The sequence below is a fragment of the Ochotona curzoniae genome, unplaced genomic scaffold (genome assembly GCF_017591425.1).
Source record: "Ochotona curzoniae isolate NIBS_2020 unplaced genomic scaffold, NIBS_Ocur_1.0 contig_4064, whole genome shotgun sequence".
NCBI lineage: Eukaryota > Metazoa > Chordata > Mammalia > Lagomorpha > Ochotonidae > Ochotona > Ochotona curzoniae.
The window spans coordinates 4,754,060-4,771,994 of NW_024466107.1; the positions used below are offsets into that span (position 1 = coordinate 4,754,060).

A 17,935-nucleotide genomic window follows, 5' to 3' on the forward strand; every position below is an offset into this window, starting at 1 on the left:
TGAAACAAAACAAAAAAACCCGCTTCCTTGTACCAATTTTATATGGATAAATGGATGGGAATGATTTTTAAAAATGTTAGTGTTTATTTGCCTTGCATATTTTATTCATTTCCACTTTTATTTATTTTAAATTTTGAATGTTAAGTTACAATTCCACAGGGTCTGGGATTTTCCTACCCCTCCCCTAATTCCTAACCCCTGACTGATTTTCCCCACATTATTACAATAGTATAGTTCTTCATATGCAGCCATAAGTCCATCAGTCTGTTATTTAAGTGTGCCCCGACATGGCTGGTACAGACAATGCCATGCAGTCCAGTATCTTATTATGTAGATATATCCAACAGTTTCATTGGGAATCCATCTTTGACTTAGAAGTAGAGATGCATACTACATTGTACCTTCACATCTGGATATGATAGTGCATATTACGCCATACTGTACATTCCCTTAAATGAGAAGCCGTTAAACAAGGTCAACAACAGGAGTGAAGTTAAAAGGAAAAATGTACAGCCTCCTGGAGTCAAAAAATGCACCATGGTATAACCAATACATGAGTGAAGAAATGAAAAAGAAAACACAAAAAGCTTCTTGGGTACAGTGATACCACCATGCGATCCTTGAGCCAGCAATGAATATGATAAGACAAAAGAAACTATTTGGAAGAAATGAAAATAAAGACCAAAACATTGAAACACATGGGATGCTGCAAAAACAGTATGAAAATTATTACTGATCTAACAATTGGCATGAAGACTGCCTTATATCACAGAGAACATATGGTATTTATCATTTTGGGGTTGGTTTATTTCACTGAGCATAATAGTCTCTGGTTGGGACCATCTAGATGCAAATGGTATCATTTCATTCTTTTTAATGGTTGAGTAATATTTCCTGAAGTGGATGTACCACAGTTTCCTTTGTCCATTTCTTTACAGGGTTGGTTTTATTTGTTTGTTTACTGTTCCTAGATTTCTGAAACTTTGTAAATCCTGGATATCAGTCCTCTATTACTTGTATAGTGTGCAAAGATTTTCTCCCATTCCGTTGGTTGCCTCTTCATTTTGTTAATTGTTTCCTTTGCTGTACAGAAGCTTTTTGGTTTAATGTTGTCCCATTTGTTCATTTTGGCTTTCACTGCCTGTGCTTTTGGTGTCTTTTCCAAGAAGTCTTTCCTCATTCCTGGTTTTTGGAGAATGCTTCCTATGTTTTTCTCTAATAGTTTGATGGTTTCTGGGTGTAGATTTCGGTCCTTGATCCATTTACAGCTGATTTTTGTCTAATGTGACAGCTACAGATCTTGCTTCTTAATTCTGCAAGCTGCTATCCAGTTGCCCCAACAGCATTTGTTGAATAGACCAGGCTTTTCTCTGGATTGTTTTCAGTTTTCTTGTCAAAGATTAGTTGTCTATACATGTGTGGGCTCCCTTCTGGTGTTTCTATTCTGTTGCATTGATCTTTTTCTCTGTTTCTGCACCAGTACCACACTGTTTTGATGACCACTGCTCTGTAGTATGTCTTGAGGTCTGAAATAGTGATTCCTCCAGCTTGAGTTTTACTCTTCGGGATAGCTTTGGCTATTCATGTTCTCCTGTGTTTCCAGATGAATTTTTGTATCTTCTTTTCTAGCTCTGCAAAGAATGTTGTTGGGATTTTGATTGGGATTGTGTTGAATCTGTGTATTACTTTTGGTAGTATGGACATTTTGATGATGTTGATCCTGCTGATCCAGGAATATCTTCATCCTGTCTAATGGTTCTCCATCATCCCAAACGTGTCTGCACCCTCTGCTGTCGTCTTGCCTCCTTCTCAGCTTGGATCTTTTTATTTATTTATTTTAACTTTATTTGAAAGGCAGAGCAAGAAAAAGTGAGAGACAAGGAAGATGGCCTGCCATCCATTGGTTTGCTGCCCTAATAGCTGCAACAGCTAGGGCTGGGACAGACCAAAACCAGGAGCCAGGAGCTTCTTCAGGCTTTGCCATGTGTCTGGCAAGTGTCCTCCATGGCCTCTCCAGGCCCGTGACAGAGCAGTCTCAGAAGCAGAGCAGCTGTGACTTGAGCTGGAGCTCTGCCGGCAGAGGGCTGAAGTTGCAGGTGAGGCTCATGGCTTCACCCATTGGGCCTTGGTACCAGCCCCTGTCTTGGGTCTTTAAGGAGTTAAGTTATGCTGGAGTGAAGCTGCATTTGATTTTGTAAAAGTCTGTATTGCTTCTTACTGTGCTAAAAAAAAAAAAAAAAAAAAAAAAGAAGAAGAAGAAATTTTTTTAAAAAAACTTAGTAATGAATGTGCCATCCAGGCCATAGAAACAGTAGGCTCTTATGCTGTGGATACAACAGCAGAGGCTCTGCTGATTCAGGGAGCCAGGATCTGATCTTTGCTGTCCACATATGGGTCTTGGATGTGCAGGTAGCCACTGAGAAGGGATTCTGCAGTGCATCCCAAGTGTGGCACCTGGACACTGACCCACAGATGCTGCCTGGACAGCCCCACCCCCTTCACTGGTGCTAAGCTTCTCAATGTCTCTCAGACAACTTTTGAAAACAACAAAACTCTATTTTCCAGTTGTTGTTCTATCACTGCTGCTTATTGCACTTTTCGGTGGGTTAAATTTTCAACCTGATCAAGGGTCTGGAGAATAAAGAAGTGTGTGATATACAGGGAAATGCGACAATGTCTTTTGAAATGTGCTTATGAGCAAATCTGTTTCTGAAAAGGTTATTCACCTAAGGTGCCACTGATATGGCATTCCTCCAAGGTGTGGCCCCATGACCTGTCTCCCCGGATGTGAAAGATAAAGATTCCTATGGAACTGCACCCCAGCACCTGGAGTCCAGGTGTGCAACCCAAGGAGTTCCCAGGAGGGCTGTGATGTACAGCACAGTTGGAGGACCATTGCTTGCAATGGTTAGACTAGTGCAGTTTCCTGCTGTGCATGTCCGTGTGCAGTCGCACATATCTGGTAACACTGTGTTTTCAGGGTGACCGCTGAGTGCAACTTTCACCAGAATGTGTGTATGTGTCTCTCTCTCTCTCCAGGCTATGTGGCTGATGTTGCAGAATGATGAGCCAGAGGACTTTGTCATAGCCACTGGGGAAGTGCACAGTGTCCGGGAATTTGTCGAGAAGTCGTTTATGTGCATCGGGAAAACCATTGTGTGAGTACAGGGGAGAGGTCACTGCTGGTACGCTGGCACGCGTGCGTGCCAGTCTGCCCAGGTACGGGTCACAGTCACATGGCTGCTGCCTCTGGCACTGCAATGCAGGGAGTTGCACTGCAGAGCTCTGCACCCAGCCATTCATGGTGTGTGCGCTTGCTGAGGTCAAGGCCTAAACCAGGTGTTTGCACCCTACAAACTGTCTTCTTTTCTCTGAACCACTGACAATAAGTTGCCTGTTGCCTCGTCACCCTGAGCTTCTGTACTTTCTACACACAATACCATTCTCCTTACATAAAACACAAGGCAACCAGTAAGTTGAGGAAACCTACGGCGATAAAGGAGAACCACTTAGTTCTCAGGTTCCGTTGGAGTTTGGCACCTGGACCAGTGGTTTCCTTTATACCAAAAATGATCTGATTTCCAGTTGTGCAGCTTACTCCTTGCATCACACAAGTTGTGAAATCAGATTTTTATTGAAATATTGGAAAGACTTCTGGAAAATCCTTCATTTTAAAGATGATTGTGCTTATTTACTTCTTGTCTGTTTTGGTAATTTACTATGAGCAAACATAGGTTGGAACACACAATTCCGTGACACTGAGCACACGCACCATGCTATGCTACGTGCAGCTCAGTTTCTGTCGGATGCTTTGTGCTCCTCTCTCCACCTCTTCTGATTGACGGGTTGCCTCCAGCCTGCCTTCACTAGATGCACGTGCCCATTGTAGGCACCTTGTCTAAGCCAAGCCATCCCTCTCTGTGCTTTCGTATGGTGCCAATATTCACTTTATTGCACTTACCGTGTTGTCAGTTTATCCTTGTTACAACGTTTAACTGGTTTTTATTTGTGAGACTGAATAGTATTTGGACGTAATTCCGTCCTTTTCTGGCCCCTCCCCCACCTCTTGGGCCTTCCACCGCATGTCAGGTTGCTTGGTGATCATCGCACAGGTCCACTGGAACTAGGTTCCTCCCCGTCCCCACTGTTTTTTTTTTTTTTTTGTACATTTCATCTTGGGTAGTTTCTGTTATGTCTGCATGTTCACTCATTCTCTTCTGCAATGTCTGATCTTTCGAAGCCAAAGGCATTTTCCATTCTAGATAGTTCTCATCTCTAAAAGTTCCATTTGGGGTCCAAGTGTGAGAGAGGCTGGGTAAGGAGGTGCAGGGAACGGGGGCTGGTGAGGGCCAATGCTTTCCTAAGGGTTGACATTTTCCCCAAATTTGTTGAGACAATAAAGCCACAGATCCAAGAGGCGTCATAAACCCCAAGCAGAATGAGCTCCACCAGAATCATACCAACGTACCTCGTAATCAAAACGCTCAAAATAAATGTCAGAGAAAAACTTAAAACAGTCAGAGAAGGTGATTCTTTAGAGAGAAACAAAAATAAGCAAGTTTGTAAGCAAATATGCAAGGAAAAAGACAGTAAAACAGTATCTTCCAACTAGTAAAGAAACTTCAGCCATAGAATCATATACCCATGAAATAGTTTTTAAGTGGACAGGAATTAAAGACTCTTTTTTTCAGGTTAAGGGGAAAAAAAGAAAAACAAAGTAAACTCATTACTAACGAACATTCAAGCTAAAAGATTATACCAGTTTAAGACTTAAATCTACATAATTGAGTGGACAGCAAGTGTTTTCTACGCATTTCTAAATTTCTTTGAAATTCCAGTAATTATTTTATGTAAAAGTAAAATGTTATGGAGTTTCCAATACTGTATCTGAACTCTGTGACAAGAATAGCACAAAGCATGTGACAAGACATAAACATTCACCATTACACTATTGTAGGCTTCTTACAATTAGATGTGAATTAGTGTAAGATTCTTGTAGAATTTCAGTCAGTTACAATACATGCCGTTGGCTCTAGAACTTTACTTAACCCAGTGGAAGATGAGCAGTAAGCCAGCAGCTGACTCAAAGTGCAACCCCACGTGTTCAATCTGAAAGACGCTAGAGAAGAAGGGAGGGGACAAGCCACAGAGGGGACAAAGAGAACGAAATCCCAACCACACTGACGATGATGATGATGTCGATGGTGAATGCTGTAAGCAACGTTTATTAAGGAGGTGATCTGGCTTGATAAATGAACCAAATGCTGTCTGCGAGGGGCCAGCTTAAATGTGAGTACACAGGAGATAAGGTAAAAAGATGAAAAAAAATAAAACAGGCCAACGCCATAAGAAAGCCAGAGAGGCTGTGTTGCATGAGACAAATACGACCTCAAGCTACAAGGAATGAAAATCTCCTCCCGTGAAAGGGATCAGTTCAGCAGGAAGGCACAGCAATTTCGTATACATATGGGATAGCTAAGATTAGTTACAGGCATTTCAAAATATGGACAGACCTGAGGAAACATAAGCAAACATTATCATTGGATGCTTAAGACTGCTCTGTAACTGACAGAGTAAGTAGACACATCAATGAGAATGTAAAAGGATTATCCTGTTGACTCAGTTAGCAGTGTAAATCATGTCCATTAGCCAAAAACAACAGAATGCATGTTCTTGTCAAGTGCTCCTGGCACATGCGTTCGAAGAGGCCACCTTCTGTACCATGAACTCAGCCTGGGGGTGTGACAGTGACACCCATCCCACGTTGGAGTGCCTGCGTTCAAGTCCAGTGTGTGTGCACTAGTGGGCACCCTGGGAAGCAGCTGCAGCCGATGACCTGGGTCGGGTCTGGGGTCAAGGCTTGGGGCCTGGCCCGGCCACGACCCTTGGGTGCATTTGGGGAGTGAACTAGCAGAGAGAAGATCTCTCTGCCTGTTTCTCTGCATTTCGAATAAAGATGCACAGTAAAAATCTCCACAAATGTTAAAGAATTGAAATAATAAGAGTATATTTGGGGGCCAAAAATAAACTAAATTTGAAGCCAATAACAGAAAAACTTCAAAATCCCCAGATATTGGAATCTGAACCACACACTTCTGAATAACACGTAAGCCAAGGAGAAGAATCCCAAAGGAAGTGGTATTTTTCCCTTAATGAAAATGAAAATGGAATGTCAAGAGTTGTAGGATACAGGCAAAGCAGCTAGCTGAACTTTCATCTTAAGCTAGCAATGCTGGACGGGCGTTGGTGTAGAGACGCGCGTGAATTTGCACCAAAGCTTTGTTGTAAATATGTACACACTCCAATGTGTAGTCGCCAACATGAATGCATAGTTAAGTGCATTTGCTGTGATGGAAAGCTGATGTGTGGTTAGGCTGAATGGCCTTGGGCTCATGAAAAGATGCTCCGTGGGTTAGCCTGGAAGATACACACGTGAGCATGAAGTGAGGGCTGGGAAAGACAGTGTTCTGGATGACAGAAAGGCTTGATGTCTTGTTGGTGGCCATGGATCCTGGAGTCCATGCCGTCCTCAAAATGCGTCAGATATACCTTATACACTGTATTGTTTGCGGACTGTGCTTCGGTGTGAGTTTTTTCATAGAAAGGAACCCCTTAAGTAGTTGTCATCAAGGACATGGTTCAGTAAGTTTGATCAGCCACTATACACCTATTAACAACAACACATATGAGGAATTTAAATAGCATGAAATATGACAACATTAAATTGGGAAAAAGCAGTTACAAGTTTATATATTTTATGAGAATGTAAAACTCCCCCAAAATACATTCACAAAAGATAACAGAAAAATGCACCAAAAAAATGTAATAGCAGCAGTTTCAGTAATACGGCTTCCTGGCTAACTTTTACTTTTCTACTGTCTAGTTTCCTCTGTTTCCCAAAATCCTGTAATGAACGTGTATGATTTTATTGTAAGAAATCACCTTAAATGTAGTCTTTAAATTTTGAAATCATCCTAGGAATGAATCCCCAAGTTAGACTCTGTTTGGAAACATGTCTGACCCCTTCTCCATCAGTGGACGCGCATGTCCTGGAGATTTCAGTCAGCAAGTCCTCATCTGTCCTGTGGTTCCAGAGACCCAGCGCCTGTCTGTCCCCGCCTAGCCCTTCCTGGACCAAGACGCTGTTTGGGAAGGAGTCTCCACAGTCTCCAATGCCTGCTTCGTGTAGAAACTGCTGTGTGTCGTAACCCCTGCTGGAGAAGCACCAAGGGGCAGATGAAACGTGAATTAATTTCCTGTTCAGACTTGTCCCACCTCTGAGATATCTTACTGTGTATCAGCAAATGTTCCAAATTCCAAAGGAAAAGAATCTGAATCTTAGAACACTTGTTGATTGTTAGCGATTTGGATAAAGAATCCTCGACCTGTAGTTTGTGCAGGCTGTAAACGTACTACCCCAAGCCAGATGTAATGTAACCGTGATGACTCTGTGAGTGCAGTGCACACTTCAGGTCTCACTGTTTCGCCCGGTCTCCTTCCTCCGACTCTTCTTGGGCCCCACACATCAACATTCCGATCTCTGCTGGAAGAGGAGCAGGAAGCCTCAGGCAGCACCAGGAGCCCCCAGCTGCAGCTGTGAGCTTCTGACTGGGCAGGCCGTGTCCTCAGAGGCAGAAATGAGAGAGAAAACACATGAAAATCCAAACAGATGTGGGAAGGCAGAGAATGGCACTGTCCCCAGCTGAGGGCAGCCCGACTTTGGGATAGCCTCAGGAGGGCAGGAGTTCCCTGCGGATCGGTAATTTTGCTTTATGAGATTTCTGTTACCGGCCATCAGCTGCAGCACAAGGGGTTATGTGGCAATTCCACAAGCAAGCGATTCATAACCTTAGAACTCACCATTCTGTGTGACCCGGTGGGGTCGTATGCTGCTCTCCCCCATCCTGCCCTGGTTGTGCAACATGCCCATGTCCCACATGCACACGTTGTATGCGACCTCCATCCTTTGTGTACACGTGCTTTGTAGCTACCCCTCTGTCCATGTGAACACACTGGGTACTACTCAGCCTCAGGCACTGGAGAGCCACCTTGGTTATCAAATCCACAGTTTCAGTATCCCAGTGGTGGTGCTCAAGTCACCCATATTTTAACAACAGTCTCAAAGTACACTGTTTAAATTTGGCTGCAGTATATTGTTATACTTGTTTTAGTATTAGTCATTATTGGTCATCTCTTACTGTGCCTGAATTACAAATCAAACTTTACCATAGGTGTTTATGTGCAGGAATAAAAAATAACATATATAGGGCTTGGGACTGCCTTGGCTTCTGGCATCTTCCAGGGATCTTGGTACATTTTCCATTTCAGACAAAGCAAGAGAATATCTGTGTGCAGTGATCAATCCCCAAATCAGTCACTGCAACCAGAGTGCGGAGCAAATCCAAGGCCTACTCCTGTGGCCAGAGAGAGAGGACCAGGTGGCAGGAGGTCCCCCTGGAGGTCCACAGCCTGATGCTTGGGGAGCAGAGCTGTCTGTCTGCATGAGGTTGGGAGGTTGGGCCCAGAGAAAGACAGCCCCTCTCCAGGTTGCCACGCAGTAACGGAGCCGGCTGACTCAAGAAGCCCCCGTTACGCTGCACTCGTCATCTTTCTGGCCTTGGTATTTTCCCGAACAAAGGCCCAGGCCTGCATGCTGGTAACAAAGGGAACTGCCGTTGACAGAGCAGCCAACTCCTCGCTTCTGGGATATGAAGGATAATTTTCACTATGAGCAGTTTTGTTCTTTCGCTCTGTCCCTGGAAGCAAACTCCTCACCCCTCGACCACAGCATCCCTCTGAGTTCCTTGAACACCTCCTTGCCCTTTTGGGTCTGCAGCTGTAAGCAATTATGATAGGAATGGCCTATTCCCCGCATTCCCAAGTGAGTCCTCGCCGCTCGCGGCAGCTGTCTGCAGTAGGTGCCCTGGAAATACTCCATTGAGCCTCAGTGGACATTCCCTAAGCCAGCTTGTCCAGAAAGACTGTGCAAGACCACCCATTGTCCCTGAGTTTCACAGTTGACATCACTGCTGTGGCATGATGGTGCTGAGAGCTGTGAGAGCGCCACCCTGTAGTTTCCTTCCTAAAGAGCTAGTGCCCTGCAGTGTACGTGTGTGTGTGTGTGTGTGTGTGTGCACCCTGTAGTGTATGTGTGTGAGCTTGGGGGCAGGGGTGTACACTGTAAGAGTGTGTGTATGTGTGTGAGCTTGGGGACAGGGATGTACACTGTAAGAGTGTGTGTGTGTGTGTGTGTGTGCCCTGCAGTGTATGTGTGTGAGCTTGGGGGCAGGGATGTACACTGTAAGAGTGTGTGTGTGTGTCCAGTGTGTGTGTGAGCTTGGGGGCAGGGGTGTACACTGTAAGTGTGTGTGTGTGTGCCCTGCAGTGTACGTGTGTGAGCTTGGGGGCAGGGGTGTACACTGTAAGTGTGTGTGTGTGTGCCCTGCAGTGTACGTGTGTGAGCTTGGGGGCAGGGGTGTACACTGTAAGAGTGTGTGTGTGTGTGCCTGGGGGCAGGGGTGTACACTGTAAGAGTGTGTGTGTGTGTGTGTGTGTGTGTGTGTGTGTGTGTGTCCAGCAGTGTATGTGTGTGAGCTTGGGGACAGGGATGTACACTGTAAGAGTGTGTGTGTGTGTGTGCCCTGCAGTATATGTGTGTGAGCTTGGGGGCAGGGTGTACACTGTAAGAGTGTGTGTGTGTGTGCTCTGCACTGTATGTGTGTGAGCTTGGGGGCAGGGATGTACACTATAAGTGTGTGTACATATGTATAATATATATGTGTGTGTGTGTGTGCTTGGGGGGGCAGGGATATACACTATACGTATATATACACAGGTGCCCTGTAGTGTGTGTGTGTGTGTGTGTGCGCGTTTGCTTGTTGGGACCAGGAGGCTGCGTTGCCGGGACCCTGTGTGCTGTGTTGCCTCATTTTCCTTTCAGGTTATTACAAAGTAGCGTGGAAAGGAAACTTTTTTTTTCCCCCTACAATTAAGATGGTAGTAGGATAAACCAAACAGGTGAATACTTGTCTTGGCTAATTTTCTGTCATTAATCTTGTTCAGTTTGGAGAAGGAAGACTGGTAAGCTTAGCCGGCAACCATGCACAAGCTGCGGGAGTGAGGGGGCTGGTGGCTGCGTTTCGGGCTGTGGAAATGTGTGTCCTCACCTTTGGTGCTGGATTGACATTTTCGGCACAAACAGCGAAGGAATGCAGCCCGTGTGTCTCCAGCATCCCCTGGCAGGGATAACAAGCCCTTTTGTAGTTGTGCACAACGGCAAACCCCTGCCCTGGTTGGAGGTTGGACCCTCCGTGGCATTTCTGGAGTCTGAGCCTTGGCAGGGGGGACTGTTTGTTATCTGTCCTCTATTACTATAACAAGACACCTGAAGTGGGTAAGATCAGGAAAAGAGGGTCTTTCTTAGCTCGTAGTTCTGGAACCCAGCCTCCCTGCTCTGCTCGGGTGAGGGCCCCACAGTCACAACAGCTGCAGGGAGCTCAGAGGAAGAGGATGGCGCATGGCAGGAAGCCTAGGTGAGGCAGGCTTGGGCTCACTGGTTTTCCAGCAAGCTTCTCAGGAAAGTCATCTTAAATGCCTTCTAGAGCAAGGCCCTGATAACGTCATGGCAAGTACCATTACTGCTTAGTGTCCCCACACTGGGGACTGAGCTTCTAACGTAAGACTTCTTGGAAAGGAAACAGTGACACCCACATGTAAACCGTGGCACATGCTAGAGTGTGACTCAGAATTCCCTGGGGTCCCTGTGGAGCATCCTTCAAGAGGCTACAACTGCATTGCATTGTGCAACGGTGCCCATCTGTATCAGGGGCATATCAGAAGGAATTCCACTCCTGTTCAAGGTTTTCTCTGTAGGAAAAAAAATGCCATATTTTTTAAATGGTGCTTTTAGACCAGCAACACCTGTCCGTGCTCTGATAGCTTTAACCCCCCCCCCCCCCACCTCAGCGACATGCTGGATGACATGTAACCACGTGGAATCTGTGGAGGCTGAGTGGTAAAAATGTAACTCACCTTATTCATTGTCTTCTGAATCTGCTTAGAGAAGTCAGGCACCATGAAGAAAAGCTGTGCCAAGAAAAAGCCTGTGCCGGAGTGTAGTCACCATGACAACTTTCTCGGAGCTGGCATTATGGCACAGTGGGTTAAGTGGACATCAGCATCCCATACAAGCACTTCCTTGAGTCCTGGCTGTTCCACTTCTGATCCAGCTGCTTGCTAATGTCCCTGGGAAAGCAGCGGAGAATGGCCCAAGCACGGGGACCCAGGCGCCCATGTGGGAGACCAGGATAAACATACAGCCACGCTTTGCCCTCATCACTGTGGTGATTGGGGGACTTGAACCAGCAGAGGGACCATGTCTCTCTGCTTCTCCCTCTCTCTCTCTCTGTAACACTACCTTTCAAGTAAAGTATTAATAACAACAACAACAACAAATTTCTGGAGAACTAAGTAGATTCAGGCCTTCAAAATTATGCACATTCTTTAGATATAATATTGACTGAACTTTGCATGTAAGCATTTAGATGGGATGTCTTTTTCCCCCCCTTTCCTTTCTCTCTGATCCATTCTCTCTTCCCTGGAAATCTAAGCTATCCTGTCATTTAGTTTTATAAATATCCAGACTGCTTTGTTTTTTTCACTCCTGAATATCGGAATGTCCCAGCCCACCATTCTGTTCGTAGCCAGAGCAGCAGGCCTCTTTGTCATGTGCAAGCCTCACTTGAGAGCCCAGATGCTGTGTGCTGTGGCATGGGAGGCAACCTCCATTGCACATCAGGTGCGGTTTGTTGCAGTTCTCCAGTTCTTGGCTAAGGAGCATTAGATCCGCAGAGTAACTACCACCTTGACAATGATGTAAACAGCCGACATGATGCCTGACACATCCTAGAAGTGCAACACATGTGCTCTCTGCCCAGCTCAATTTCCTTTAAGCTCAAGTCATCAGTTTCAGCAGACATTGTTTGGCCCTTGAGGAATTCAACTGTAGCTGAGTCCCAGTTGGAACACTTTCTGTCCAAGTACATGCATGGAGCTGATAGCCTTGTGCAGGTATGTTACTCAAGGACCAAAGAAGACTCCATGCTCAGCCATTGACCTGGCCCTTGCCCAGGTGTGAGGTCTGGGTGGGAGTTGAGAAGAAGGAAAGCATTCCAGGAAGGTGGGATGAGTGAAAAAGGTACAGAGGCAGTGTATGTGGGCACAGAGCAAACCAATATGCCAGGTTGGACTGGCCTGACCACATTGGGACAAATCAAGAGATACCTGCTCCCACGAGTCCCTCTGCTTCCCTTGGCTGCTTCCCACTCATCCTCCGGGTCTTAGACAGCCACCTTCTGGCCAACACCCTTCCCTTGACCAAGTCCGTGCCAGGCGTCCTCCTCCATGCTCTGACTGCCCCCTGCCATTCACAGATTGAGGCAGCCATCCAACTCCAAGTTGAATGAGAGCAGAAAGCATGCCTTGCTTACTTGCACCGGTGTCCCCGACACCTGGCTCAGCTTAGTGGCTTGAACGTGGTGGTGCCCTGTGAAGATGAGGTGGGAATGACAGGAGACGTGCGGGATGTGAAGGAAGGCAAACCGACTGATCCGGGTGTGCAGATGGATAGAGGCAGAAGGCCCAGGTCTGTGGCTGACACCCCTCAGGGGGCTGGCATCCTTCAGGCCCAACCTGTTCTTGGCGGTCCTGAAGTAACACTTCCGTACATCTTGTTTTCTCTTGCAAAGCAGGAGCATCTCCATCCTTTGGTATGAGGGGGACAGAAGCATACCTCAAGTGGATCAAAGAAAAACGCAGTAGGGGGCTAGGGCAGATGCAGCACACCAACACCCAGGCTCACTGAGTCTAGTAGTGCACCTGGAAGTCCTTTCGGCACCACTGGGTAGACAAAGAGAGCCATGCTGCCCCTTGCTCCTGTTGCTAGATTCCCCCCCTTTTTTTGGGGGGACAATCTTTACATAGTTAATTAGGACACAAAGGTTCAAGGGCTACAGGAAAGTGGGAAAGACTATTATTTCCACATTGTTTTTCCTATATCTGGTGTAAAGGGAGAGGTAAAGTGAGAAGCCCCCCCAATCTCCCACCCATCCCAGGTCCCCGATGTGGGGCATGCTCCGAGGGTCTTGCTCAAGTGGTTTTGATAGTTCAACAGTTCTGAATTGCTGCCAATCTCACCATTCCAAGCACAATGAGGTCGCTGAAAAGCCCACTGATTGACATAATCCATCTTAGAGTCTCCATTTGCCCAGTTTTTCACTGCCAACATCTGGGGTAGTTGATTGATTTGTTCTGTCCTACGTCTTTTCATGGTTAGGGTTCATGGTTAGGCAGTTCGACTGGCAGGGATCCCTAAAGAAACTTTGAGGTGAACCCAGACCAGGTTCTTGTGTGTACTTGCAAGTACGGGGCCTGGTACAGTCCATCGCCTTAGTCAGCTGGTGCTTGCAATTACTGGGTCGGTTCTGTTTCCAGCCCTGTCTTCCACTGGGACCAATGGGTGTTGCAGTTCAGCCCAATTCTGCCCAGCACACACTCGGCCCTCACATAAACCAGTGGGGGCTGCAACCTAGTCGAAGCGACCCACAATAACCCCCACTAGGTCTGCCCCCTACCCTGGTTCCTGTGCTTGCCAGTATGTGTGGCAGACTATTCCAGTCTGTCCCACATCCCATTCAGCTCTCATACATGTCAATGGGCATTGAATCCTAGTTGAACCTAACCAGCTCCACCGTCCAGCCCACACTCATGCTGTTGGGTGTCCTTCTGTCTAGCCATCCCAGTCCCTGTCCTGGTTTTCGTTCCCTCCAGTGGGAATGGTACCCCAAGAGAAAGGAGCCCACTATTTCCCTTCTGGGCCACTCCCACTCCCAGATTGTGCATTCTCCAGGTGGTTCTGCAGTTTAACTTGACAGAATTAGCCTCCAGTGACAACTACTGCCAGCTGATGCTGCGGCTAAGCCCAACCAACCCTCTCCCACTCTAATTTGTGCTTGCACCACTAGGAACAGTCAGGCCAACCTGACTTTTCCCTGATCTAGTCCACATGAGGCCCACAGGTGTTGTAGCCCTGCCTAGTCTGTTCTGCCCCCATCCCAGCGCACGCTCTCCAGTGGGAGTGGTTGTCCAGTAAGGGAGCCCCAACATTCCTCCTGCTGGCTCTTCCCCCTCCTTCCATGGTTCTCATGTGTGCTGTTTGGGCACTGCGGCCACATCCGGTACAGGTCACCTCACCTTGGCATTCTGTAATGTGCACTGATTTTTGTTGCAACCGAACCTGGCTCGACCCACACTCTGTTCTGGTGCTCGGATTTGCCAGTGGATGACATGAACAGATTCAGCCTGGTCTGCCCCTGACCCATGCCAAATGCATGCCAGTGGGAAACTTTCCATGGCCTGTTCTGGGCTGTTTCCTTTCATGCTTCTTGTGCTTACCTGCAGGAACTATGTCCTGCCAGAGGAATTGCCCAGGCTCCTCCATCAGAACCTCTCCCAGTGCCAGATTTCACGCATACCCAGAGGTCCATGAGCCAGCCCTACTCAGCTCACCTCCTGTCCTAGTAGGAACTGTGGCCTTTCCTGACTGGCCTTCAACCCAAACTGGTTCTTACCGTTGGATGTTTCAGCCCAGCCACAGCTCATCCATGCCCACATGCAGCTCACACATGGCTCAGTTGGGACTGAGACCTAGCCTAGTATGTGGCTAAATTCTTTCTCCTGTTTTGAGGATTGTGTTGTGTTTTGTTTGGAAGACAGAGTTAGATACCATGTGAGAGAAAAAGAGGTCTTACACATGCTGGTTCACTCTCCAAGTGGCTGCATGGCTAGGACTGCATCGGGAACCTGGAAATTCCAGGAACCTGGAATTCCATACAGATCTCCCATGTGGATGGCAGCGGCCCAACCGCTCAGGTCATCAGCCACTGACTTCCCAGGTGCAACCTCAAGATGAATTACAAAAAAAAGGTGATCTGAGCTTAGTCTCTATATTGACTCATTTCCCAGTGGTGCTGATTTAAAGTCGCAAGCAAGGGGAAACCCCAGTTGAAAAACTTTTCGTGGAAATAATGTTTGGGAAGAACCTCCCGATAAAAATGAGAGAAGCATTTTAAAGAAAGTGCCACACCCGTCAGCTTATTCCAACCATGGGAAATACATGTCAGACAGTGCCACCAGGGAGCAGGCCCTGTCAGTCTCAGCTCTCCCACACCTGTTAACAACAAGTGCATTCTTAGTTCATTGTTGTCCAAACCCCCCTCTTTAAGAGCACTTACTTCCATTAATAAAAATGAAGCTAGAATTCTTAGCAGGGATGCAAGCAACTGGTGCTATCTTACAGATGTAAGAACAGGTTTGGGGATGAACACAGTGGCACCCTGGGCACACAGATCACACCCTAGCATCACTTCCAGTTCCTCTGGCATGTTGTCCCGACTCTGGGGGACAGCCCTGCTACACTTTAAGGAGTTTTTAGACTGCTCTGCAGGGCAGGGCCATTATCCCTCCTCCTCTGCTCTCCCACACAGACGTGCATCTTCTCCGAGCACTACCCTGGCTCTCGGCTGCCTATTCTACCAGCAGCTGTCCAAAGATCAACCTTTCCCCATTACCCCCTTCCCTCTCTCACCCAAGCCATGGCAGTGGTTTCCGGCAGGTGCAGGGTCTGCACCAGCCTTTCTACCCATCTCCCTTTCTATATGGGATGGTTGACACCTCTCACCGGGGCCAACACCCCTGTGCCCTGGTCTCTGACATCACACGATCCATACAGGAGCCACTTGCCTGGCACTACCTCTGTCGTTTGCCAGCACAGCAACTGAAGCCCACCTGCCAGTGATTTCCTCCATCCAGGAGCTAATGTATGGCCTAGGGGGGTGGCAGGAGGAGATCAGGTGAGAGTGGCCCTCTGGCTGGCCTTGGTCCCTCAGAATCTCATGTCTCCACACTGTGGCAAGCTGCTGGCAGAGTCGTAGGTGCTTCTAGCATAACTCGTGTTTCTCCCTTCTGCTTCATCACTGGCTGTCTTCTCCTAGTTCTTTTAATCCTACAGGAGTTATCACGGATCCCAGGAAATCTCCCATTTTCTGTACCACTCTCCAGTCAGCCCCCTGTTTCGCAGTGTGGCTTCGAGGCCTGTCTGGAATGGGCATTATACTGTTCTGGCCAATTGTCTTGACTCATTGAAAGATAATGCTTTTCTCTGATCTGCTTTCCTCCATACTTTTTTTCCGGAAGTCCTCTTATCCTGTTCTGCTCTCTTAGCTGATTATTTCAGCATTCATCATTTTTCCAAACAACATTCAGTCATTGCCGGTTCTTCATGCTTCCCCCGCAGACACAACCCATTGGCCTCCTCTTCCTCCAAACAAGGTTTTTTTTTTCTCTCTCTCTCTCTCTTTTCCTTCCCTCAACCTCTCCCTGCATTCTCTTGCTTCTCGGCCCTGCTGTTTTTGGGTTTGGCTAGCCCAGATGCTGCATGCAATGGCACGAGAGGTGCCCACCGCACTCGGCCACCGTTGCTACTGCTTGTCTACGATGATTCTTTGCTGCAGAGCCTTTGGAAGTTGTCTTTCTCTGCTTCATTTTGAATGCATTTATCATTAACTTTCCCTCAAACTCTGCCCCAGACATCTAAATCCCCTCTTAAGGCATAGAGCCTCCCCGCCCCACAACCCAGCTGATTTCAGGCTGGTCTTTCAGGAGCATCCCTCTGGAAGTTTCTGGCCAGCTGGGTGGCCAGGGTCAGCACCAGCCATTCTTCACGCTCATCTGGATAGGTTCTTATGTTAGCCCTCTGAGCTGGAGTACCCCTGTCCCAACATCTCTTCCAAAAAAGCCCCCACTTCCTTGGCAAAAACCAAAATCTTAGTTCATGTTGCGAGAGGAATGCATGAGAAGTAACTGGATTGTGACCCAGAACCTCTGAAAAGATCCTCAGTCTATCATGAATAGCAGCAGTGCAGCTGGTCCATGTTTCCAGATAAGAAGTCATCTTCCTCTGGCATTCTGAAGGCACGGCCTTCTCACCTGAAGGGCTAGTGTGGGACATCAAGAACCGTCCATGCGGGAACTCCCAGTGGTGTTGCTTCTCTCTGGAAGGTGGCACAGGCCTTCTGTTGGCCCTGGTGACCCGAGACTTCCTGTGGAGGGGGAGGGGACCTGCTGTTCTTCCGGGCATCCTGTCACCCTGGAAATACTTGTGCTTCTGCTCTGATGAGCGTCCTGTGGTCGTCTCAGGCGATTCTTTGCTCCACTCTGCATTTCCTGCACTTGCTTACTAGAAATCCAATGCACCTGGCCCCTGAGTGCTCTGCTGATTTTGTCCTCATCCTTCCTGCAGCTCTTCATGTCCACCGCGTTCTGCTGTACTGTCTCGGACTTTTTTCTTCTATTCTGTCTTAAACAAAAACTTTTTAAAAAATTAAATAAAAACCCTCATTTTAACTTTCAGAATATAATTGTCCATTTTTTTAAAAAAAAAATTTATTTTTCTTGTAAAGTCAGATACACAGAAAGGAGGAAAGACTGAGAGGAAGGTTTTCTGTGCATTGATTCACTCTCCAAGTGGCTGCAATGGCCGGAGCTGAGCTGATCTGAAACCAGGAACCTGGGGCTTCTTCCTGGTCTCCCACGCAGGTGCGGTGTCCCAAGCCTTTGGGCCGTCCCTGACTGCTTTCCCAGGCCACAGGCAGGGAGCTGGATTAGAACCGGCACCCCTATGGGATCCCAGCGTGTGTAAGGCAAGGGGTTTAGCCGCTAGGCTACCGTGTGGGGCCCTAATTGTCCTTCTTGTATGCCATTTCCTATCCTTGTTTCGTTGATAAGTCTCCTTACCTCTCTGAGTGTTATTGACAGTGATAACTTTAGTTTGTTCTGTTTTCTTTTGTAATCTCTTCCCCCTACAAGTGCTTTTTGCATT

General features: G+C 47.2%; 1 protein-coding gene across 2 annotated transcripts in view; it reads left to right on the plus strand.

Moving 5' to 3' along the window:
* The window catches only part of GMDS (GDP-mannose 4,6-dehydratase), a 550,131-nt gene that overhangs the window by 439,453 nt on the left and 92,743 nt on the right, over window positions 1–17,935 (plus strand). For both annotated transcript variants that reach the window (XM_040984105.1, XM_040984104.1), the window contains exon 8: window positions 3,040–3,158. In XM_040984105.1, coding sequence (XP_040840039.1) covers window positions 3,040–3,158 — 119 coding nt within the window. The remainder of the gene's footprint in view (window positions 1–3,039; window positions 3,159–17,935) is intronic.